This window comes from Thermobia domestica, chromosome 2, assembly GCF_964235325.1.
Source record: "Thermobia domestica chromosome 2, izTheDome1.hap1.1, whole genome shotgun sequence".
Classification (NCBI taxonomy): domain Eukaryota; kingdom Metazoa; phylum Arthropoda; class Insecta; order Zygentoma; family Lepismatidae; genus Thermobia; species Thermobia domestica.
Window position 1 is genome coordinate 321434559 of NC_137455.1, and position 22873 is coordinate 321457431.

Below are 22873 nucleotides of genomic sequence, written 5' to 3' on the forward strand. Positions count from 1 at the left end.
TGAATTTCGGTATGTACGGGATCTTGCCCGGCCGAGGCCCACCTATTTAGCGTCCGACTACCACTGGCTTGCTTGCTGTCATTTCCAGTGGTACTCCAGAAGGCCCTGACACTCCTCAGGTAGCAGTATTTTAATCCTAACTTTTTTTAGAACATCTCCATCATTGATGGGCGGATGTATTTTATACCTACTGCCAGGTTTCTTTACGGCCACCCTTAACATGCGGATAGGGACGCCGACTAGAATACCGCCCACTAAGTATATTGTTGCATCTGGATTTTCGACCCTCTGATGTTCAGGGAGCTGTGCTTATTTAATGGAGGCACACACTCGCCATGTTATAGTGAGGATACGGGTTGTATGTGTTTTAGGTGAGCTTTCGTGTCACCCTAGCCTGCGTACGCCCTGGTTTCGCTGCTGCTACTTTAGTTAGAGGTTGTTTATGTTATTTTATTTATTGTTATTATTATTTAAAGTCAATATTCAGAAAATTTATCTTTAAAGACACAATCAAGTACACACACAAGTTTTATGTTTTAAATCATCCAATCACTCCTTTCGAAGTCTGGATTTGTCTTCGCAAATTTCTCTACTCCTGATATCAAATCTCTATTCTTCAGACTCTATAAACTAAAATTTACTCTAAAATACCCGCTTTTTATTGTTTTTGGATATTATACAGGAATCAAACAAGCACATTTGGAGATTATTGATTTCATTCTAATGGAAACAGTGGCGTAGTGAAGAGAGATTCACCAGGTTCAGATTATTATTTTAACTAATATAACTTAAAAACATTGCTTACATGGATCTTCGAAATATCTCCAAGGTTTATCTATATATGTACACACTTTGGCTATAAAATGCAAATTCTTATAAGTACTTTGTTTTTCTCTTATAATTTAGCAATGAACGTAGTAATTTCAAAGACTTTGATATTAAATTATATGCACCATGTATTGACATATTGAAACCATTGAATTTTACAGAAATAAAGGATATATATATATATAAAGTTATGATATTTTAAGTGTTATCAAAAGATGGTATTTAAAATTTCATGGGTAAATGTTTGAAATTCTGAAGTTTATTGCAAAACTACAAGAGAAAAGCAAAATTGTTTTACAAGCTAATACATTTAGCCAAAGTGAACATTATATATTCCACATCACTACATTTCTTCTAACAATATTGTAATATAGTCATATTACCTATCAGGGATTCTGAAAATACCAAGTTTTAGCTTCCAAGATACCCTCAAACTATATGAAAAATCACACTTAAGAAGATAAGGATATCGTCATATTCATACTGGATTGGAATACGTATCTCTCATTAATTGTCTACAGTATAATCACTTTTCTTTCTATCTTTTTATATAATTAATTTGTACTTTTAATATTTTTTAAATCTTATTTAAAACTTTTATTTTATTCTTTTTCAAACGCTTCGAAAGAGAGAACATTTTTCTTTCTTACAAAAATGTATATTGCTATTTAAAACTTTGATTGATTTGTAGACAATTATTATATGTAGCATTCCTTAGTGCAAATGATACTGGATTTTCCTCATTTTAGGAATTAATTATAGAAGTTTCGTATTTGACAGGCATGTTATAGCTATATGAGGGAAGTTCGAAGTATTATTGAATGCATTCGTTTTGTATGGAGTAATATATATGTACAATAGTTAGTATTAACCAATAAGCTTAGAAATTAAGAACAAGAGAATGTTTGTGTAAATAGACTTGGAACTGACAATTTCCTTTTAAAGCATGTCATATTCATTCCCTTCCTCTCCTTGTTCCATATTGAGCATGATTCTCCTATGTATCTTCCTCCAGCATGTATTTTCCTCGTGGTTTGAATTTTAATTTATTTGCATTACCAAATTATGTCACATGTTGGGAAGAATCATATTTCTTTCATCAATATTTACGATTGCCTTAATGCTTTTCTCAAAAATGAAAGTTTTGTCGAATAAATTCTACTAACGATTTTAGTCTAAAATTTTTCTTTGTCAATATCTTACTTCAGTATTTGAAAATTAACATATGTATATCAAAGAACATGATAAAGCTTGAGCAAAATGTTTCCTTTAAATAATCCAATGGATTATATAACAAGAATTTAAGAATGATCAAAAAAATGATCAAAAGATTGCGATCTTGGACAAGAATTTTAGAAATGATCAAAAAATGCATCAAAAAATTCCAATCGTGGCCAATAATTAGTATTTGGATCAGGAGCCACAAAAATTTTGAACGGCTCCTAAATCAAGTTTTCTTATTTTCTACGGAATAAGCACATCATACTGAGTTAAGTGATAGTTTGGGTTTAGCTATACTAAATGTATCTCCAGATATAAGGTCTACAAGAAAACTTCTGATTGAAATATATTGGATCTTTTGATCCAAAAATTCAATTATACATTGGAAAGATGTTATTATTTGAACCTTTGGAGCAACCCAAAGAAATTTAATAGTTTACAGTCACACTTTTTTTTTCACTTTCAGGCAGGTACACGAAAGGGAATGCAACTTAGGATTATTTTAGAATAATTTTGTAATGAATATTCTAACATAAACATATACAAATGAAACTTAATTTCATGAATTAACTAGTGACTAGAGAGAGTTTCAGCAAATTTGCTTGTTTCGTAATATATATGATATGATTCTTCCCACGTGAATATATGCTTGCATTTAAAATTTAACCTCTGCATGATTAAAGACTTGGCGATGAAATCAGGAATTCCGTAATTGCCATGTATTTAACTTTACACACTTCTTATTTACTAATATCTATAAAGACATGCGAATTCCTGATGTAATATTTATGACTAACAACTTAACTTCAAATATGTTCTTTTTAGGAAGCAACTGAGATTCATATAAGTTTATTTATGTTACTTTTATTGATAATTTAATGTTGTTTAACTTTGTTTTAATATGTGCTTGTTTGCTCTTTTTCTATCATGGAATGTTTAGAAGAGCCCTAGTTCCAAGAGCGTCGCTTCTAATGATGTAAGTAGAAATAGTTCTCTAAGTAGTACTCTAATATCTCTATTTTCATGGTGTTCACTTCCTATCCATTTCAAAACACTGCATATAGAAGCCTTCAATATCTTTATAATAATATATTAATTCTTCCTTGATAAATATTGTACCATATTATTCCTTGATTGTATTATTATTAATTAAGCTAGTCTTATCTAAAAAATATATTAATATTATTGTAAATTCGAATAAAAACTGACCACGGACGACTCCAAAGTTGAACCTTGAATTTGGGCATAACTTATATATTTCCTGAAAGGGTTTGTCGAGTAAGTTCCAAAACAAGTTTCAGTCTTTGCCCAGAAGTGACCCCACCCCTTCATGTTTGGAAATATATAGAACAACTTGACCTATATGTCCTATATATCAAAGTGATTTGCATGACTAGTAGATTAAGAATATAATATGCATTACTCAATTATATCCTATAATAATGAATAAAAGCAAAAAACATAAATATTTCGCTATAAATATCCTCTATTAGTGGACCTATAAAGTTGAGAAAAGCATATCCATAATATCTAGTAAGCAGTAAATCATTTGGTATCACAACTAATGTGACTCATCGTTATAGCTAGATGTGACACAATCGGTGTACGTATTTCAATTTCTATATTTTCCACGATTTCACCTATATACATTGTTAGATCAGTACGTTCATTATACATTTCGTAAACTGTTCATTTAAACGAGTTGTTTGATAGGCCACAGGGTACAAAAACGTTCAAAAGATTTTGAGTTACTAATTAGGGACAAGTAGTCATGATGGTAATTTGAGCTCATTTACTCGATCCGAACATCTCTTTCTTTGTAGCTATATAAACCCTATTCGGCACCCTTCAGGGTTTAAGCCCTCTAGCCACGATAAGGCACCGATAATGAGAGAGAAAAAGTCTCTGGCTGGATGTTGGTTGCCAGAGCTTGTATGTACGAGAGTCATGTAACTCACACGTCACGGTCCTGGCAAGATGGTGCTGCCAGGACTTGGCCTTTGTTTTTAAGGTGTGAGGGCCACATAACACACTGTCTCACGATCACTCTATGGCGTGATAGTGAGGTTCACGAATATAGGATATTTATAGTGAAATAATTATTTTTTGAGTTTATTACCTTATAGGATATAATTGGGTAGTGCATATTATATCCTTAATCTACTAGTCATGCGGAGTATTTTCATATCTATGATATATATATATTTCAAGTTGTTTTACATATTTCCAACCCTGAAGGAGTGGAGTCACTTCCGAGCAAAGATTTTAAACCTGTTTTGGAACTTGCTCGACAAACCCTTTCAGGAAATATATAGGTTATCCCCAGATTCAAGGTTCAACCTCGGACCCCTAGTTGAACCCGTTTATAATCCCTAGTGAGAAAGAAAAAAAGATTCAGTTTCCTGGGTGGATTGATTCTTGTAGATTTTTATATCATCGGAGAACAATAACTAGGAAATATCTAAAAAAAAAAAAAAAAAAAAAAAATAGTTGATGAAATGGATCTTTTAGAAAATATACTATAGTCATCTTTCTATAGACTTGATAAATGTTTAGTAAAATTGTAAATTTAATTTTCTTTTTTACCGTATATTAACCATTCTCTAGTTTGTGTATATGTATGTATGTGTGTATGTGGGTGTGTGTATGTGTGCTTGACCATTTCATTTCAGCACCTAGGCTACTGTGTATATAAAATGTCGGCTTACAATTTAACCTAGGATTTGAACTACTTGCACTCAAACCGGGAATCGAACCAGGTTCTGTATAACAAGCAAGATCACTAATCAGCCAGCCACGAGGAAGCTGTTCCTTGTTTTTTGACAAAAATAGTGTATTTGAAAATTAGAATGTTGTGAATATTTCTATGGGTATCACTGAATTAAGGTGCTATCAGGTAATTAAAAAAGTTTATTTTATCTTTGAATTAAATTACCCCCCTTGTAATATAGTTGTTCTATCATGTACACTCATGTCCAAAATGATTATCGCATATCTATAACTGTCTTCTTTTAAAAATATAATTTGGTAATGATTTTGCAGGGTACTTTTAATACTGATATTATGTGTATAATCGGGAAATGTATATTTGTGGTACATTTCATAGGAAAAGAATTATAAATACAAAAATTAGAATGAGTAAAACAAAATGTTGCTAAATGGACAAGAAGGTTTTATTTTCGTTTTATTGTTCTTATTTACTGCTCTTTTGACATAAAATTTGCCACATACACGTCTTTGCCGATTATACACATACTAACATTATAAGAAATACCGAACGAATTCGTTATCAAATTATATTCCTATAACAACATATTTATAGATATGCGACAACAATTTTGGACATGAGTATACATGTTGTTCTATTATATGCATACATGGAATTCATAACTACATTTGAAAAATCTTCAAAAGGCGATTTCTGACAATAAGTAAAATAAAAACATTCTACTAACAATAGATCGAAAAATATTTCGCTTAGAAGTTAAAGAAGTTAGAAAATGCCTGAATAAATTTTCATACTGCTGTAACTTCGACATAAATGGTCATATTACACATCTAAATGTTAAACAGAGGAAATTTTGCTTACAGAATCAATTTAAAACTTCTATAATTACTTATAGAATCAATTTAATCCATGTATTAGATAAATAGATTTGTACAAGACAATAGATTATCGAATAGTCCTTTCTTCGTAAATAACATAAACTCGGGAATCGCTTGGCTGGTGTCCACTCATTAACAGCCAAGGACTTTCACGAGTTTTATTTCTCCGTCCAGAGATGGAGTTAGCATCGCAGTCGGTCTTGCCTCCGCTCGCAAAAACGTGTGTGAAAATGTTTGTTGTTTAATTCGATGTTGCCATCTCAATAATGAAAAAGTGTTAAATACAGTCAAATCAGTTGACAAATAATGAACATAAAGAACATAATTGTTTTATATATACACAATTCTTCTGTATATTTATACGTGTATGTTTGTGTGTATTGGTAAAATAAGTCATAGTTTTCGTCTAATAATAAGAAAACAGTCTATAACATGTCATGAAATCTCAAACACCCTCCAATCGCCCCTTTTTGTTCCAAGCCTCGTTTAGAAAGGAAAACGCCTGTGTGGGCGTTAAGCCATTGTTAAGAACCAGTGATCGAAATAATGAAAATAATTTCAAGATTCTCATCATTATTCGGACCGCCTTGAAGTCTCAGAAAAAGGAAAAAAAAGTACTGAAAGTTTTTGATAAATGGGAATTTCTTGTTTTATCTTCATTCTTGTACATTTTCAGAATACGAAATACCAGTAAATTAAATACATTTAAGTAGAGAAAAGGAAGAAATGAAATGATTACTTGTTCTGTATTGCTTGGTATATAATGTGTTTCTATGGAGTATCTGATACGTTTTATTATTATTATTATTATTATTATTATTATTATTATTATTATTATTATTATTATTATTATTTCTCTGTGCACGAAAACGCGTACTAATGAATGCAATATCGCGCTAATACACTTACGTTATTTTTATTTTTGTAAGTAACCCTTTAACTTCTTCCTTCTGTTCCCAATATTTATATATTTTCAACCCATCAAGTCTTTTCTTCTGTTACGAAATAAAATACTAATGTATTTAAAAACAGATTTTGTTCGATTTAGAGATGGAAATTGTACACTTATTTGGCTGTCCGCAGATGTACATCAAAACCCGATTACCGTACGAAAAAGTGCGATAATTTTAAATCTTGAGCTCTTATTCCTCAATATAGTCCTAAAAACTATTACTGTTTGTAATAAAACAGTAATACTACTTTTTAAAGAAGGAAAACGTTCCGTTTAGCTGATTTTGAGGAAAAAAGAAAACACTACTCAGCCGTGTAAGGAAGTTTAAAATGTCGGGGGAAACCTATTTTATTACGCTTCCCTAACAGATAGATAAAGGGAGTAAGGCATATGTTTACATCTCCCGTGAGTGCAATATTACATAGAATTATTTATTCTTTTATTCATGTTTATTTATACATTATGTTTGGAGGGTTCATTTCACATATACAGTACAAAGAAAATTTATATAGTAACTACTTTATGTACAAAAAGATTCTACCGAAGGCGGACCGTAGTCAGTCAGCGCCGACAAAAGAAATAACTAATATACTTACTTTTTTGTTTGTAATATTGCCTCCTTTTTGTTTTATTGAGGGCTGCAAAATGAATCTTATGTACCTTTGACGCCCCTCAAACTCTATCAGAATTGAGGGAGGGGCACCTCTCTCTTGGTCCTTCATCTTGTTACGCCACTTATCCTGCTGGACAAAATATTTTCTATTTATGTCACTGAATACTTGTCAGAATAATTTTATTGAATAGTTTATTTCCCAATAGTATATGCCACACATAGGCGTAAATTGCGCCCCCACAAGCCTTGCGGCCCAGTGGGCACATAACCAAGGGCTATGGGGACTCTGAGGCTTCAAGTTACGCTACTGTTGCCACATATGTTATAACGTTTAAAATATGGTGGTATGTTTTTAGCTGAATCTAATATAATATCTTATAAATCAGAAAACAATCTTAACAAATCATGAAACTGTTATTCAAAAGAGTACAGTAATGTTAAATATGCCTATATAAAATTTTGTTTATATTATTTATTACGAGAAACCGAATTCAGATATAGTCTTCACCAGAGACGTACGCAGGAATTTATGTCGGGAGGGGTCGAAAGATTTTGGGCGGGTTCAAATACAATTTGAGGCTAAATTATATTAAACTTTGTATTGCCCCTAAAATTAGACTAAATTTACATAAATGTCGGGATATTGGGGGGTCCGGACCCACTCCCTGAGTACGTCCCTTGTCTTCACAATCCTGATGTGATGTGATGTGAAATTGGTCATCTCAAAATTTTATCTTGTAGAACACGTTATGCTCTCCTGGTCTGTAGTTTGAATACATGTATCAAGTTCGGATACATGAGAACTTATTTGATTTGATGGGAATTTAATCACTATATATTAAGCACTTATCCAGGTTTTCTTTTCGCGGAGGGGTGACAAGGGGAAGTCTCGTAAGCACGTAATTCTAATGTTTTAAAATATCAATTTGTTTTCAAAATAATAATAATAATAATAATAATATAATGCAACAGTTCTATTCTTGCTTAAACTTTTCCTTACTTTTCATTATAAGAACCAGTTTAGTTTGAACGAACTGTATTGTGGCACAAAGAAAGTCAAACAAATATTTCCGAGAGATATGTAACTAAGGAAAATGTCTGCGATAGCATATAACAAGAATAACAAGAAAACACTGAGTGTATACTTCTATTACATTTAAAGTTGTAAACAGAACAGAAACGAAATTTTAATCCTATTTAAAAGTGTTCTTTTTTATTCCACCAAGGGGCAATGGTATCACGGTATGTTCTTGGACTTAAAAGAAGACAACAACACATTGACCAAAATTTTGACAGACTCGAAGTAATTTGAAACAAAAGAATCTCAAAAACGTAAAAGTATGTTTATTAAAAACGTGCTTCAGTTTCGGAGGGGACATGAGCCCCCAGGTCCCACCTGGATACGTGCCTGTTATATATACTTGCTGTGGTGGAAGCTTCACGTTGATCTGTTTCAATAGTTTGAATGGTTGTTGCCATAATTCATCGATCGATACAGAGAAAAATACATAGCCTTTCATATCACCCCTAAAGATAAAGTATCTGTATTTGCCTCAGAGACGTACGCAGGAATTTATTGTGGAAGGGGTCCAAATCATTTCGGAAGGTCCGAAAACAATTTAAGGTTAAATTATATTAAAATGTGTAAAATTACCCCTAAAGTTAGACTAAATTTAGGAAAAAGTCGGTATTTCGGGGGGGGGGGGTTCCGGGCCCCCAGTACCCAACCTCTTCGTACGTCCCTGGATAAATGTATGAAGAAATGTTAGAAACTTTAATTGAAAATTCCAGGGGTACCCTGTAGAGATAGTCAATTCTGAAATAGCCCTCGATCAAGCCATGAAAAGTATTTTTTGGAGAAGGTGTACTTGTTAGAAAATGTTTTTTCTGCCTTATTTTATCACACATGTAATTTCGTTTACGTTATGTTGTTCCTCCATGCATCAATATCCAAACTCCCCCAGCAAAAATACAGAATCCGAGACAAAATTCTGGGAAAACCCCTGGTTGGGGCCGGTGCAGGGCCATACACCGTCGTCTGGTTACTCTGGTTTTATATATATCATTTGTTATTATTTATCAAATTTAATAAAATTTTGAAACGACAATATAACAACAACAAAAAAAAAAAAAAAAAAAAAAAAAGCCATAGAAACCTCTTCTGTCGCCTTGAAATACAAAAGCATCAAATACGAATTGAAAGGATGGGATTTCAAGGAAAAAGAATGGCCCAAAAACTTGTCTTGAGAACCAAGTAATTAGAAGAACATGTTTGGTAGCAGCAGTCTATATCTATAGCACTAACCCTGGCGGGGGAGTTCTTTCAATGGTGGTATGCCCATCCTTCTTCTGTTCAACGCGCGATCAGTAACCCTCCCCGTGTAGAAGCTGTCACTCACTCCAAAAAACTCGTCCTATAGAGCGGAGATGTTCATTCTTCCCTGACGTACTTCGCGCTCACTGACCCTACTGGTCGATCTCCCCTTCACACTTCTATCCTCTCTACATAAAGATATACACAAAATACAAATGACAGGAAAAGCAATCGGCAACTGTCGCTCAGCATTCACCGGGCTTGTGACCGCCAAGAATGTGTAACACAGTGATTCTCAAACAATTTACCTCTAGACCCGCTTTAGAAGTCAGTAAAAGTTACGACGTCTCCTCTTTGTATAATACTAATGTCACAAAGTCATTTACGAATGAATATTTTTAAACTTACAAACTCCTTGATATTTTACCGATTTTGGGAGTTGTTACCAAACAGTTTGAGAAACACTGGTACAATGTCTTCTTGGCTGCTTTCCCAGTTACCTGGGGCTAGTCAGACTAGCGATTTCTTTATTTATACTAAAATACAAATAATGGTATGATTGTTTGGTTATTCAGCGCAAGAATACAGTTACTACATTATAAACTACATTTAAAAACTTGGAACTTGGAAATAATGTTAAGTGGTTATTTGAGAGTAACATAAGTACATAAGAGTCTATGTGAATAAAAAATATGTAACAGAATATTTGAGTAAAAATAAAGTGTTGCAATGATAATTTTCATTTTATAAATTATTTACACTATTTAGATCATTCTTAGTTCTCTATTTTGAGTCTTTATATCATATAATAATACCCTAAGTTACTTTATTCAATATTAACAAGTACATCAACATGAACAAATTCAAATACATACACAGGTTAACTATAATACAAAAACAACAAATAAACACACATGGTTATATTTCCTAACCATGATCCAGTAAATCATGGCATTTTCCAGCATTTCGAATAACACGATACAAGCAGTATTATAAAAAATTACAAGAGTAATTAACGAACTGCAAATATACAATAATAGTAACAATAATTATATACACATGCTAAACACGATTATTTAGAACACAAATTCGTTGCAGTAAGTATGTACATTATTACACCTATTTCATCTTTGCTCGATCATTGTCTTTTTTCTTGGCGATCTTGCTTTGAGCACTTAGGATATATTCCGGGTCTCTGCAGGGCATCCCACGTTGTACCATAGAATCTACTATCTCAGGAAGAATACACTGTTTAAAAAACCGTATAAGTTTCGGTAGCATAACATTTTCCCATAATTCTTCATCTCTTCTTACCTCCACAATGTGTAAAGGTGACTTATCATCAATGTATACAACTAAAAAGCATTTGTCTAATTTTGTAATATTCAACTGGCCCTGAATTTGGTAGTAGTAGTCGCTGTTAGTATTTAGTCCTATAGTTCCGTCTGGAAGGGCTCTAAGAAAAAATGCCCCTTTCTTTTTGTTTATCTCTTCAGTGACATCCTTATTTCTGAGTGAAGGAACACACTTTACTTCCACTAACGCATCATCTTCTACTACATATCCTGAAATATGATTAGGAGGGAATTAATTGATAGACTAGAATGAAAAGATTTTTTTTTAAAGTAATATAATAATCTGTCTGTCCCTTTTCCATAAACAAAAAGGAAGTGGTTTGGTTTCGTTCAGATTCAGTTAATGCCTCTAATTATAGCACACTGAACAAACAGTACTTATTAGAGTTAAACAATTATTATATTATATCAACAAAGAAGTTGAAAAATATTTCTTACCATCTGGACTAGTAGCTAAGAAACTATACTTAGAATCAATATATAATCCTCGTTTCTCTACTGTCACATTCTTCTCCTCCGCAAACTTTCGTAGAGCAACACCTTCATGATTTCTTCCGTATTCTATTGATGGTGTCGATAGATTTCTCTTGTGTAAAATGTCTTTCACCAACACATGGCACGAAGTGTGATCTTTACGTTTCACAACTTTACCGAACGTGGATGACGTTAGACGGTTGCGGCGATGTTCTTCATAAATCGAATTCCCATGCTGTCCGCGGGAGGATACTTCAATAAAGTACTTTCATCTGAACTGACCTAATATGAAAAATAATGTAAAGTATTCTTGAAACAGGACAGGGTGAACTGAAATTTGTAAGCGATATTGTAAGCACAAATAGCTACTTTTCCTACAAATATTAAAAGGAATGTTTATAAAACATATCCTTCAAAATTATCTTTGTCGAGGTAAAAATATGTTTGCGGAATATGTAAAAACGAAGTTTCGAGACAACCTGGAATCGTAGAGTTGAAACATATTTTATAATTACATGAATCCACAAAACTGATAGGCTCCCAGAAATTCTCGTAATTTTCTCTATTTCTCAATGTGTATCCAACCACACATAAATTATAAGAATTTTAAAAGAATTTCGCTTGACTTCAATTAGTGGAGCATGACATATCAATTCTGCGATTGACGATTGTCTCTGAAAGAAGAAACAAGTGAGTATCGTTCCACAGTGTGAAACTACGGTAGACTTCCAAACTATACAAATTACATAGTAAAACTGAAAATAGTAGAGACCGGAAGTAGTTGATTTCTACCACTTTTGGTTTAAATAGAAGATTGTCGAAGGAGATTGTACCTATTCTTGGAACGATGAATCGATTCTCAGAAACCTCTTGTCGATACCTCTTACCGTTTTTGAGTTACGACAAATACTGTTGAAACCGGAATTGGCCGATTTGTATAGCTTCCGTTTTAACTTGAAGATTGGTGAAGGAGATAGGACATATTCTTAGGATGCTGAATCGATTTCTGAAAACTGCTTGTCGATAACTCTTACAGTTTTATGTCAATGAAAATCAATATTGAAACCGGAAGTAGTAGTGAATTTCTACCACTTCCGGTTTTAGTGGAAATACAGAAGTCGAAGTGTTTTGTTTCCTTCACACCTTGAATCGATTTCTGAGAACCGTTTGACGCTAGATATTATCGTTTCTGGGTTATGACTATTACTGTTGAAACAGGAAGTGGTAAAAATCGACCACTTTCGGTTTAAGTAGGAGGTTTTTGAAGGAGATGGAATCTGTTCCTGGGATGCTGAATCGATTCCCGAAAACCACTTGTCGATAGTTTTTACCGCTTAAATTGTATGAAAATAGCTCTTACCGTTTTTGCTGTGATACCTGTTGACAGATAGACAGACGGACGGACACAGCCGTTCTAAAGGACTTCAATTTCTTATGCATAGCATAGTTTGGAAATCTAAAATTAATCCAGAAGTTTCAGAGGCATCATTGTGATACAATGATAGCTACGTGATATATATAGAGACGTGCAGATGGACGGGGGTCTTACCCAACCCATCCCAGAAAATTCTGAGCAAATGAAAAAAAAATACTCCTATTGAAAAATAAATAGCAAATTCCACATTTTAGAAGTTGGAAAAGTCGGATCTCACTGAGGAACGAATTTTTTCTTCTATCATACCACTTTTGTGATGCAATAATCATCAAAGTTGGTAATTGCGCGTCAATTTTTTTTTTTTTTTTTTTTTTTTTTGCGAATCACGTTTTTGGACGTTCAAAATTCTCAGCAATTACATTATTTTTTAGTTTCTACCAGGAACGTAGCCAGAGTTCTGATTTGGGGGGGGGGCATATATACTAAACTAGTAGTATAAATAGCAAACTAGTATTTATATACTAGTTTAAATATTTGGAAGGCAAGTCAAGATTTGGACCCCGTGCTCCCCCTAGCTACATCCTTGGTTTCTACACAACTTTTTTCCGCTGTAGAATTAAATAGTAGCCAGTACCCAAGTGAATTAAATAGCTGCATAAATTGCTTGCTATAGTACAACATGTAAATAAATTCTAGAGAAAAAAATCATTCAAGTCATAGCCTACGATGCGGGAGCTTGCGAATATGATTCCCGACTGGCGTTTTTACCATGCCTTGCAAGAAAGAAAGCGAAACAGATACCCTACTATGGCACCTGAAATGCCCGCGGCTGAGTCAACACTTACAAGTTAGAAACATTTTGGCGGAACAAGACAGGAAAACCAATCCGGCAGGAGGGGGAGTAGAAATGACATGCCAATTCCAATGTGAAAACCCTCTGTGCAGCACAAATGAAAAAAAAGTCTTATCAGATCCCCTCGTTTGCTTGCTTGCTTCTCAATTCTTGGAATTCTAACCCGAAGCTAGTCAGTCACGTGATGTGCAAAGCAGAGAAATTCTTCGTTCATCTCTTCCCCACCGTACCGTTTACGAGATAGGATGTACTCATAACTGATAGATGACACTTATTATTATTATTATTATTATTATTATTATTATTATTATTATTATTATTATTATTATTATTATTATTATTATTATTCAAACTAATGAAATAAGGAACTTCACACTTACCCGTCCGATTTTCAGATTTTTCACCTCAAATCGTTAGTTTAGGTTAGTTGCTAAAATTATTATTTTCGAAAGAGTTCTTTTATACTAGAAATAATTTAGAGAGAGGAGGGATAGTGTGAAGTTGTCCACCCATGAACAATATCCATATAGTTATACTGCATTATATAACTAGTTGCTCATCAGTTTACGCAGTTCTGAAGCTGCCTATCTCAGTTTTGCAAAAGTAAATATTTTATTTGACAAATATGTTTGAGGACCAAGTGGCATGTAATTATAATCGTACTTCTTCTCTTTAATCAACATCATATTCGTATACATCGCTCATTGTCATGATATGTATCATCATAATTAATTCCACATAATCTCTAGTCCATTAACAATAAATTATTATTATATTGTGCTAAAGATCGAACAAAATGACATGCACAAATTTTATACGTACCATGGAATATTTCAGAACGAAAATGATTCTCACATGTGAATATTATTATATTATTTAATCGTCAACATTATTTATATCTTGCTTACTGTCCGATCCTAATTGACAAATATTATACCTACGTGAACCAAGATTTCGAAGATAGACCCCCCCCTGGTATGGCGTACGGTTCACGGGTATCCTTGCGAGCCACTGTTCTTAGCACTCTAATTTATTGAAATAACTTACAGTACAATGGTACCCTTATTTGGTTCACAGTGAGAGAGTATTAAATGTAATACAATATTCCGTCCCAGTCTAAATAGTGAGTCAATATATTAGATTGTATATAGAAACTGGTAGGTACTGAGAACAGATGCTAAACAACGAAAACAAAACATAATTAAAAACCAGAGACAAAAATAATGTAAATATACATTAAATAATAAGTAAAACGAATATAAAGAGTTATCTACTAACATACTCCAGTAACACGAAGCTTATATATATATATATATATATATATATATATATATATATATATATATATATATATATATATATATATATATAATCTTACCTTTCATCATGCTGTCTTGAATCTTCAGCGGTTCCTTGTTCTTGATAACATGGAAAAGAATCATCAACAGAAACAACAACTTCAGTTTTGCGACGTTTAGCTGCAGCTCGAGCAGATTTTGAGCGCTTATTTCGTTTTCTGGTTTTTGATAAAGGTCGTTTACGAGCCATTATGTATTTGCAGTATATCAGCTCACGCCTGATTGGTAACACCTTCAACTCGTTAGCTACACTGCGAAATAGGTGATAGTAGGACCTTGTAGTTGTAGAACATCCCGTCGAAAATGCGAGTGGCGCTAGCGTACAGATGTTCCTTTTAAAATATTAACACTTTGTGCATTTATTCTCGAAATACATAAAGTACGTTGGTAGTACATGATGAAGTATAATATCGAGAGGAAGAAGACACTTCAGTGTTTAGAACGATATATAAATGTTGAAGATCGCTGGCCTCTTTCGACAAATATAAGTGATCAAAAAACGGATTTGCGCTGTGGTGTGCAGTTTAGTTGCATTTTTTCATTCTAATATCTAGTTCTTAAGATAATTAAAAACAAATCAAGCTTCAAGAAAAATTTAATACCATTTCATTCTAATCAATAATAATCAGGGAATAACATATTCAAGTTTTGGAACGAAATTTTTATTAATTATTGCTCTAAATTGGAACAAATTTTAATTAATTATTAATTAATTATATAAGCGCATATTGATTATATCAACATAAAATTAATCATTACTACTTTTAAATATATTGCTATAATGTTATATACTCAGATCATTTCGATAAATTGCGTTTTTTAGTAATTCTGAGCAGAGTGCCAACGCCCTTAAGCATTTTGATGTTGATTCTAATGATTTCCTGTGTAGCGTTTAACTGCTATTATTCCGTCCACCATTTTGAAGTTATCACTGTAATAAGTTGCGTCATATAAACTTTTCCCACGCCGCTAGTTCCCAACTGTAGCACCTTTGGCTAATGTAAATTGCTACAGTTTAGTACTGTTTTATGAAAGGAACCACCACCTTTCAGGAGTTTTCATTAATATTTTGAACTACACCATGTATGAATGTAAATATAGCATGATTTGTAGTTAATCCTTGACCAGTTTTATATGTACCGATTTTTTTTTTTTTACCTAAGTCTTCTGTGAATTTCTAGAAATACTTGTAGATATACTATATATCTAATAAGTGTATAATACTGTAATTCTTAAAATGATTTATGTAAACTAAATTTAATTACTAACTTGGGGAAAAGGCACTAGAGAAGAAATAAAAAAGTCAAAATTTGAAAGAAAATATTCACTTTTTGAGGTCACTTTCAAAATGATACTTTTATAATCTTTGAAAAACGTGCGTCTTTTATTAGATAATGCACTAGTCAAAACGAGATAAGATACCGTTTTGCTTGAAAACTATACACCAAAAGCATTACCCAATACCCAATACAAAATGCATATTTGAGGAATCTCTAATTTGTAATCAAATGGAGTTGTGTCCTTAAGAATATCTCTTAGAAGTCCGAAAAGTATCTCCATTTTGTTTATAGGAACTTATGAAAGAGCCACTTTCAACACACCTTACAAATGTAAAGAACTAGAAGAAAATTATTATTTTTTTACAGTATATGCAAATATTATATAATAAGATTATTCAATAAATTCTGATAAGTTCACTATTCTAAGCAAATAAACTAATCTTCTTCAACTAAGTCAAATAAAATGGTAAGTAAATGTAACGTGTTTTGTAACAAATTATGATCTTGCTGCATGGTTTCTTTTTTCTGTGAACTATTGTGTTATGAATTTGAATGATTTTTTTCTCTTTTTTCCATCTTTGCAATCTATTATCTGCATGATCCTGAAATTGAGTTTAAGCAATGTATTGCATGGCTTGCTAGCATAATACTTACCTTGATTTCTGGATAACAGTTTACTGTTTGTAAAGATCTCAAATATTACATTCAGTTTATAGGATCCATCTTGGCATACAGATGTACAAAAGGAGGTAATTAGTATGTAGATCTTAAACTAACGAAGGTGATTCAGTATAATATGAGAATGATAGTAATATAAATTTATCCTGATCAATGTGCTCTGTTTTCTATCTTGAGACTGTACAAAATTTTATGAATTCCGCACATATTGAAGTCAAAAATACCAATCTTAAATATAATAATAATAAAAAAAGGTATTTGCAAACATGAAATTTAAATATTGTAGACATGTTAGTAATTTTATTAATGATATTTTGGTGTAACTATGTATGTTATTTCTAGAAAAAGTGGATATCTCCTGGTAGCAAAATTTTCCAAATGAATGATCCTGTCCGTGATTGTTTATTTTATGTTGGAGAAAGCAATGTCTTTATACGCTATAAAAATGTATTTCAAATTTATTATCTAACCAACGTATAGGGAGAATATCGAGTTATATTGACGAATGCATGTAGATATCCACTTGTTGAGCATACAAAGTACATAGTGTAAAGAAAATCAGAGAGAAATGTAAGAAGTGATTTTTCACATCAAAAGCAAAAAATATTTTCTAATAAATTTGAGCCGAAAAGCATTTCGTTTAAAAGCTGTTAACGTAAAAAGAACACTATCTAGGAAATTTGAAAAACAATAAACTGTTAAATTAATGAAATAGTGTTTTAATGGTGATTAATTGCATAAAATACAATATATTCGCATTAAAATGCAAGAGGTCAAACTTTCTCGAACCGTCAAACATAAAAATGTAGTGCAAAAAATGGCACTACTCATCTACATTCTAGGGGCCGCGGTGGCTCAGTGGTAGAGCGTTCACCTCTGGTGCATGGGGTCCCGGGTTCAAACTCTAATCCCGTCAAGTGAACTTTGTGGTGGACAAACACCGTGTGCGTGGGTTTCTCATAATCACCGTCTCCTTTAGCCTAACCGGCATAACCGTGGGACGTAAAACTCAAAGATTTCATTTCATCTACATTCTGAAATTGCTGTAATAAGTTACGTGATATAGTTAAAGTGTATATAATCTGCGTCAATTTATTTTAATTCAGATTTTCTTGCAGCATAGAGAACATAATTCTGTGTACGATTCAGAAAACTGTATTCGAATTGGTTACTCTGCGGAAGGGAATCACTACCATATGAGATTTCTGTCCACATTTTCTTTATACTATGTGCGATAATAACTTAAAATCTTTCAATAATGTTTTTTATTGTTCAAGCTTTGCTTTCAGTATACGTAAATTTGATTTAAACGATTTGCTGAGCAAAACAATATGTTTATTTTAACAATTATTAACGTGTTGCCAACTGTCCACTTGATTATCTGATTAAGTCAAAGTAAATATTTGCCGAAACTGTTACACGTTAATAATTTTTACAGTCAACATATTGTTTTGTTCAGGGAGTAGCTTAAATCAAAAATCTTTTAATATCCTTTAAGTGTAGTCAACTTCGAAATAGGTTCAGTCCTTACATGTGTTTGATTGCTTTGTACTGTAGTATGAAATGCTAAGCAATCAACGTATAATAATAAGCATAAGAGAACTTCGTACGATAATATGACATAGACATACAGTATAATAATAAACATAAGAGAACGTGCAAATGTACACGTGTTCGTTATAAAACTCTCAGTATGAGAGTTTTAGAAAACTTTTGTTGAGTATGTATAATTTCACCAGAAAATAGTAAACACATTTTATTGCATAACACTAATAAAGGTATAGTATAAATGCTTTCGCTAACTAGTTCATCAGATACAAAGGAAAAGTAATAGGAAGAAGACAAAAAATAAATAAATAAATAATAGAAAGATATTTCCTAAGCGACTATGTGGACATCACATTAGAATGAAATTACGTAATAGTATTCTCAGGTTCGAAGGAGAGAATTTAAAGAAAGAGGGTAAAACTAACGGATAGGTTAGATGGTTGGAGTACAGGAGAGAAGAAGAGTAAAAATGAAGAAAAGTATATATGTATAAGTATGAAAAAATAAACAAATAAATAAAATAAAAAAATAGAAAAGAAATAAAATAATATGCGTGTGTGTTGTTTTAATATGGTATGTATATTATTCATCGTTTGGGCAATTCTTACCACAGGACTTTGAAAAGCATGTAAGGATTTAAACTATTTTAAGTCTGGTTGTTCTAGAAGTGAATGAACAACAAAGTGATCATTTTTCTTATATATGTACTTTTATACGTCCCTTTCCATTAACTTTGGAAATAGTCGTATGTTAGTATAAGTAAGTAGAATCTTAGACTTTCACCCACAGACTAAAGCTTCTCTTCTGTAATAAGTAATGAACTCATTCGGCAATCTCAACTGTTATGCTGAACGTCTGGAATACAGTTGTGCTTTCATTTAGTTGCAGCGCTCACTGAATTTTTGTAACATCAAGAAAAGTTGCTTACATACGTACTTCTATACTATGAGAGAAAGATAACTAATTGTAGAAAGTGTCAGTTCTTATTTCTGTGAATACTTGGTCAGTGCGTTTGTGATGTCTAATAAGACACGTGTTATTTCTCAAGTACTACAAAATGAGAGCAGCTTCTTAGTCCAAAGCATTCATCTTTTAAGTTCACTCTTTTTCCATATCAATTTGGCGAAGTCGGGGCAAATAGTGCAAAAGAAATGTGCTTGGTTTACAGTGTATTTCCAACTATAATAAACTACCTTGCAGTACAAGCATAAGAATTCTATCCCATTCCTCGCTGCAGGTTTTCCATGTGACAATCAGGCGATGCTGTAGACGTCGCTTTAACAAAATGCGCACAAATCAATTGGACTGAGTCAGGTTTTTTTTTTTTTTTTTTTTTTTTCAGGAATAAGAGAATAACACCGATTCTCGTTTCTTTCTTCATGTCATGATAAACCCCGAGGGTATGAATGAATGCTTTGTCCATGTCATTGGCGCCTGAAAGGGAGCCACGAAAACAAATTAAAACTCTTAAGATTTTCTTAATACAAATTTAAAATAAAATGCCAAATGTAATATAGCAACCGCGGAGATGCCCCCACCCTCTTAGAAAATTTTCTTCGGTCGGCCATGGCCCATGTGGATCTGCATCTGGTTCTTGTTGATTCCATTTAAACGAGGGAAATCTTTCTGACAGATTGGGGTCATAATGGATTTCTGGAAGTAGGCAGCATTCACCTTCACGTTTTAGTCCACCTTACGTCCTTAAATTCCCGTTTTTAACCGTATCTGATTACAATCACGATTTCTTGCGAGTAACTTTCTCGACACTGGCAGTAAAACTCCGTACGTTTCTTGCGAAATGTGTCGCGGTACGTAGCCCGAGTAATATTATTATGCGTGAGATAAATGTAGGCATCATCCGTTGTGACAACCATCTTCCATACCCCTCTCATCCCCTCCCAAATGCCTTTTCTACTTCGCGACACTTTGTCTTATGCTCAGCAGTGTGGTACCAGAGAAACTTGTGGCTGACATTGGACAGCACCGGATTTAATGTTTGGGTTATGTCACCGTGGGGTGATGAATTTTTCTGGCTAGCTAGTAGCGAATTACTGGAAGTACCTCAGGCGATACCTTCACTGGTAACACAAACTGGGTTTCCTCTTTTGTTCAGTGTTTCTGTGTGGAATCCATTTGTATTTGTCTGGCCATGCTATCTTAAACTGTAGTCACTCCGGTGGTTAAACTTTTTTCCGATAATGTTTTGCTGTTCGGTTGTACACAAAAAAATGTTCGTAGAAAAGAGCTATATAATGTTCCTTTCCAATAACGGTTCATTCCCAGCGGCATTTCTCCGGCACCAACACTAAACTCCGGCTGTTGAAATAGTACACTCATAATGACACCGGTTTCATGTTTCTGCAGCAGCGTTGCAGAATCAGTCGAATATAATCCTTATTTAATTCCAAAGATTTGTTTTCCTTTTTTGACATTCGAACGTTATTTTGTCGCAAGCTATTCACTTAACCAAATTTTTAAATAAAAAAGGAAGTTAGTAATGGAGAAATGTTTTTAATTTAAGCAAGATACAAAGTAATTAATCCATTATGAACAGAATAGTAACACTATTGGAGCACGTTCTAGAATTAGCTTTTTCGAGACACCCCTTTCGCCATAGGCAAAAGCATTCTAAGAGATAATATATAAAATAAATTCCAAATATTGTATGCCATTTTTTCAGTCTTTTATTATTAATAACGGACATTAAAGTTTTATAAATTGTCGAATAATTTATTTTCTGTTCAATTTTTAACCAATAACTCAGAATCAAGTATGAAACCTAAATCTTATAATTAACGTCTTTTATTATAAATTTAATTCCCATTTTTTAGTTCAATTTTCCATTCTATTTTTATAATAAAACCAATCATTATTAATTTATGTAGTTTATTTATACATTAAAATATATAAAATGATAATCATGTCTGTTGTTCTCTATGGTTGCAAAACATGGTCGCTTACTCTGAGGGAAGAACGTAGACTGAAAGTATTTGAGTAAGAGCATGAGACGAATATTCGGAACCAAGAGGAAAGGGAATGGGGAATGGTCGAAACTTCATAACGAGGAACTGTATAATTTATATCGTTTACCAAACATCAAATCTAGGAGGCTAAGGTGGGCAGGTCATGTAGCCAGAGTGAAAGAAAGTGGGAACGCTTTCAAAATATTAACTGAAAGTCCAATCGGAAAACAACCATTAGGAAGATCAAGGGGCAGATGGGAGAACAATATTAAGATAGATCTCGCAGAAATAGGAATACAAAATAAAAACTGGATCCAGTTGGCTGAGGATAGAAGTCAATGGAGAGCTTTTGTGAACGCGGCATTGAACCTCCGGGTTCCGTAGGCCATAGAGTTAGTTAGTTAGTTATACAATACATTCCTTTATATCCTTTACAGTACATTCCTTTTGTAACTTCTAGCTCGATGTATGATTGAGAAAGACTACTAATTCAGAAAGCTCACAGTTAGCATTACCAGGAGGCAGAAGAATGTTGACATCTGGAGAAGTTACGAGTAACTCGTTTCGCACAGGACTAGCCATGAGATAGCCTTCTCCATTGATCAATAATGTTCTAATATTTAGTAATAAGCTATAAAATAATATTTATTAATTAACAATCATGTCAGTCTGTAATTTAACAAAATCCTGTTTTCATGTCTAAAAGAAGAAAAGCTTTTATGAATCTTTGTTTCGTCTTTCTTTATCCTAGAAACATCTATATAACCTGCTCAGGGTTGCTTAATTAGTCAGCGTTTTCTGTTATAGACGATCTTGTAGGGAGATAAATTGGGAATTCACTCATCTTCTTCGAAACAGTATTTCTAATCTAAATGTTACAGTAAATTTAGATTACATTTACTATTTCTTGGGGAAGAGCCAGAAATCGTCCTCTACCAGCTTGTCTACTCACTGGATTTAGCATCAATGGATTTTTGGGGCTCTTCTCCAAGATCAAAAAAGGGCCTTAAGGGTAACCGTTTTTCCACGGTAGAAGATATCCGATCCAATGCGACGGCTGAATTTCGAAACATACAAAAACAGGTCTTTCAGCTTTGTTTCCAGCAACGACAGGAGCGATGGAACAATTGTCAAAGCGCCTATTTTGAATGCGATGAAGTGAATGTGTGCCTATATTGTGGTAATAAATAGTTACAACAAAATTCCGGGAATCTTTTGATTGCCCCTCGTAACCTGAACCCGATACCTGGGGGCCCCTGAACAGTATACCATGCCGAATGATTCCAACAAAATCAATTCTTTTCACTTCATATATATACGGTATTTATGGATAATGCTTTTAAGCATTATCTTTGAGAATAGTAAGAATTTTTTAAAATTAAAATAAGTTATGATTATATATAAATCACTGTTCTTATTAAAATTAAGTCTTAGCATAATTATGGGCACCAGGAA

The 22873-nt window shown here is 33.0% G+C and overlaps 1 protein-coding gene across 1 annotated transcript in view; it reads left to right on the forward strand.

The window, feature by feature from the left end:
- Positions 1 to 22873, forward strand: part of tau (microtubule-associated protein tau) — a 219478-nt gene that overhangs the window by 169352 nt on the left and 27253 nt on the right. Inside the window, exon 8 of the mRNA XM_081749033.1 lies at positions 2990 to 3025. Within this exon, the coding sequence (XP_081605159.1) occupies positions 2990 to 3025 (36 nt within the window). The remainder of the gene's footprint in view (positions 1 to 2989; positions 3026 to 22873) is intronic.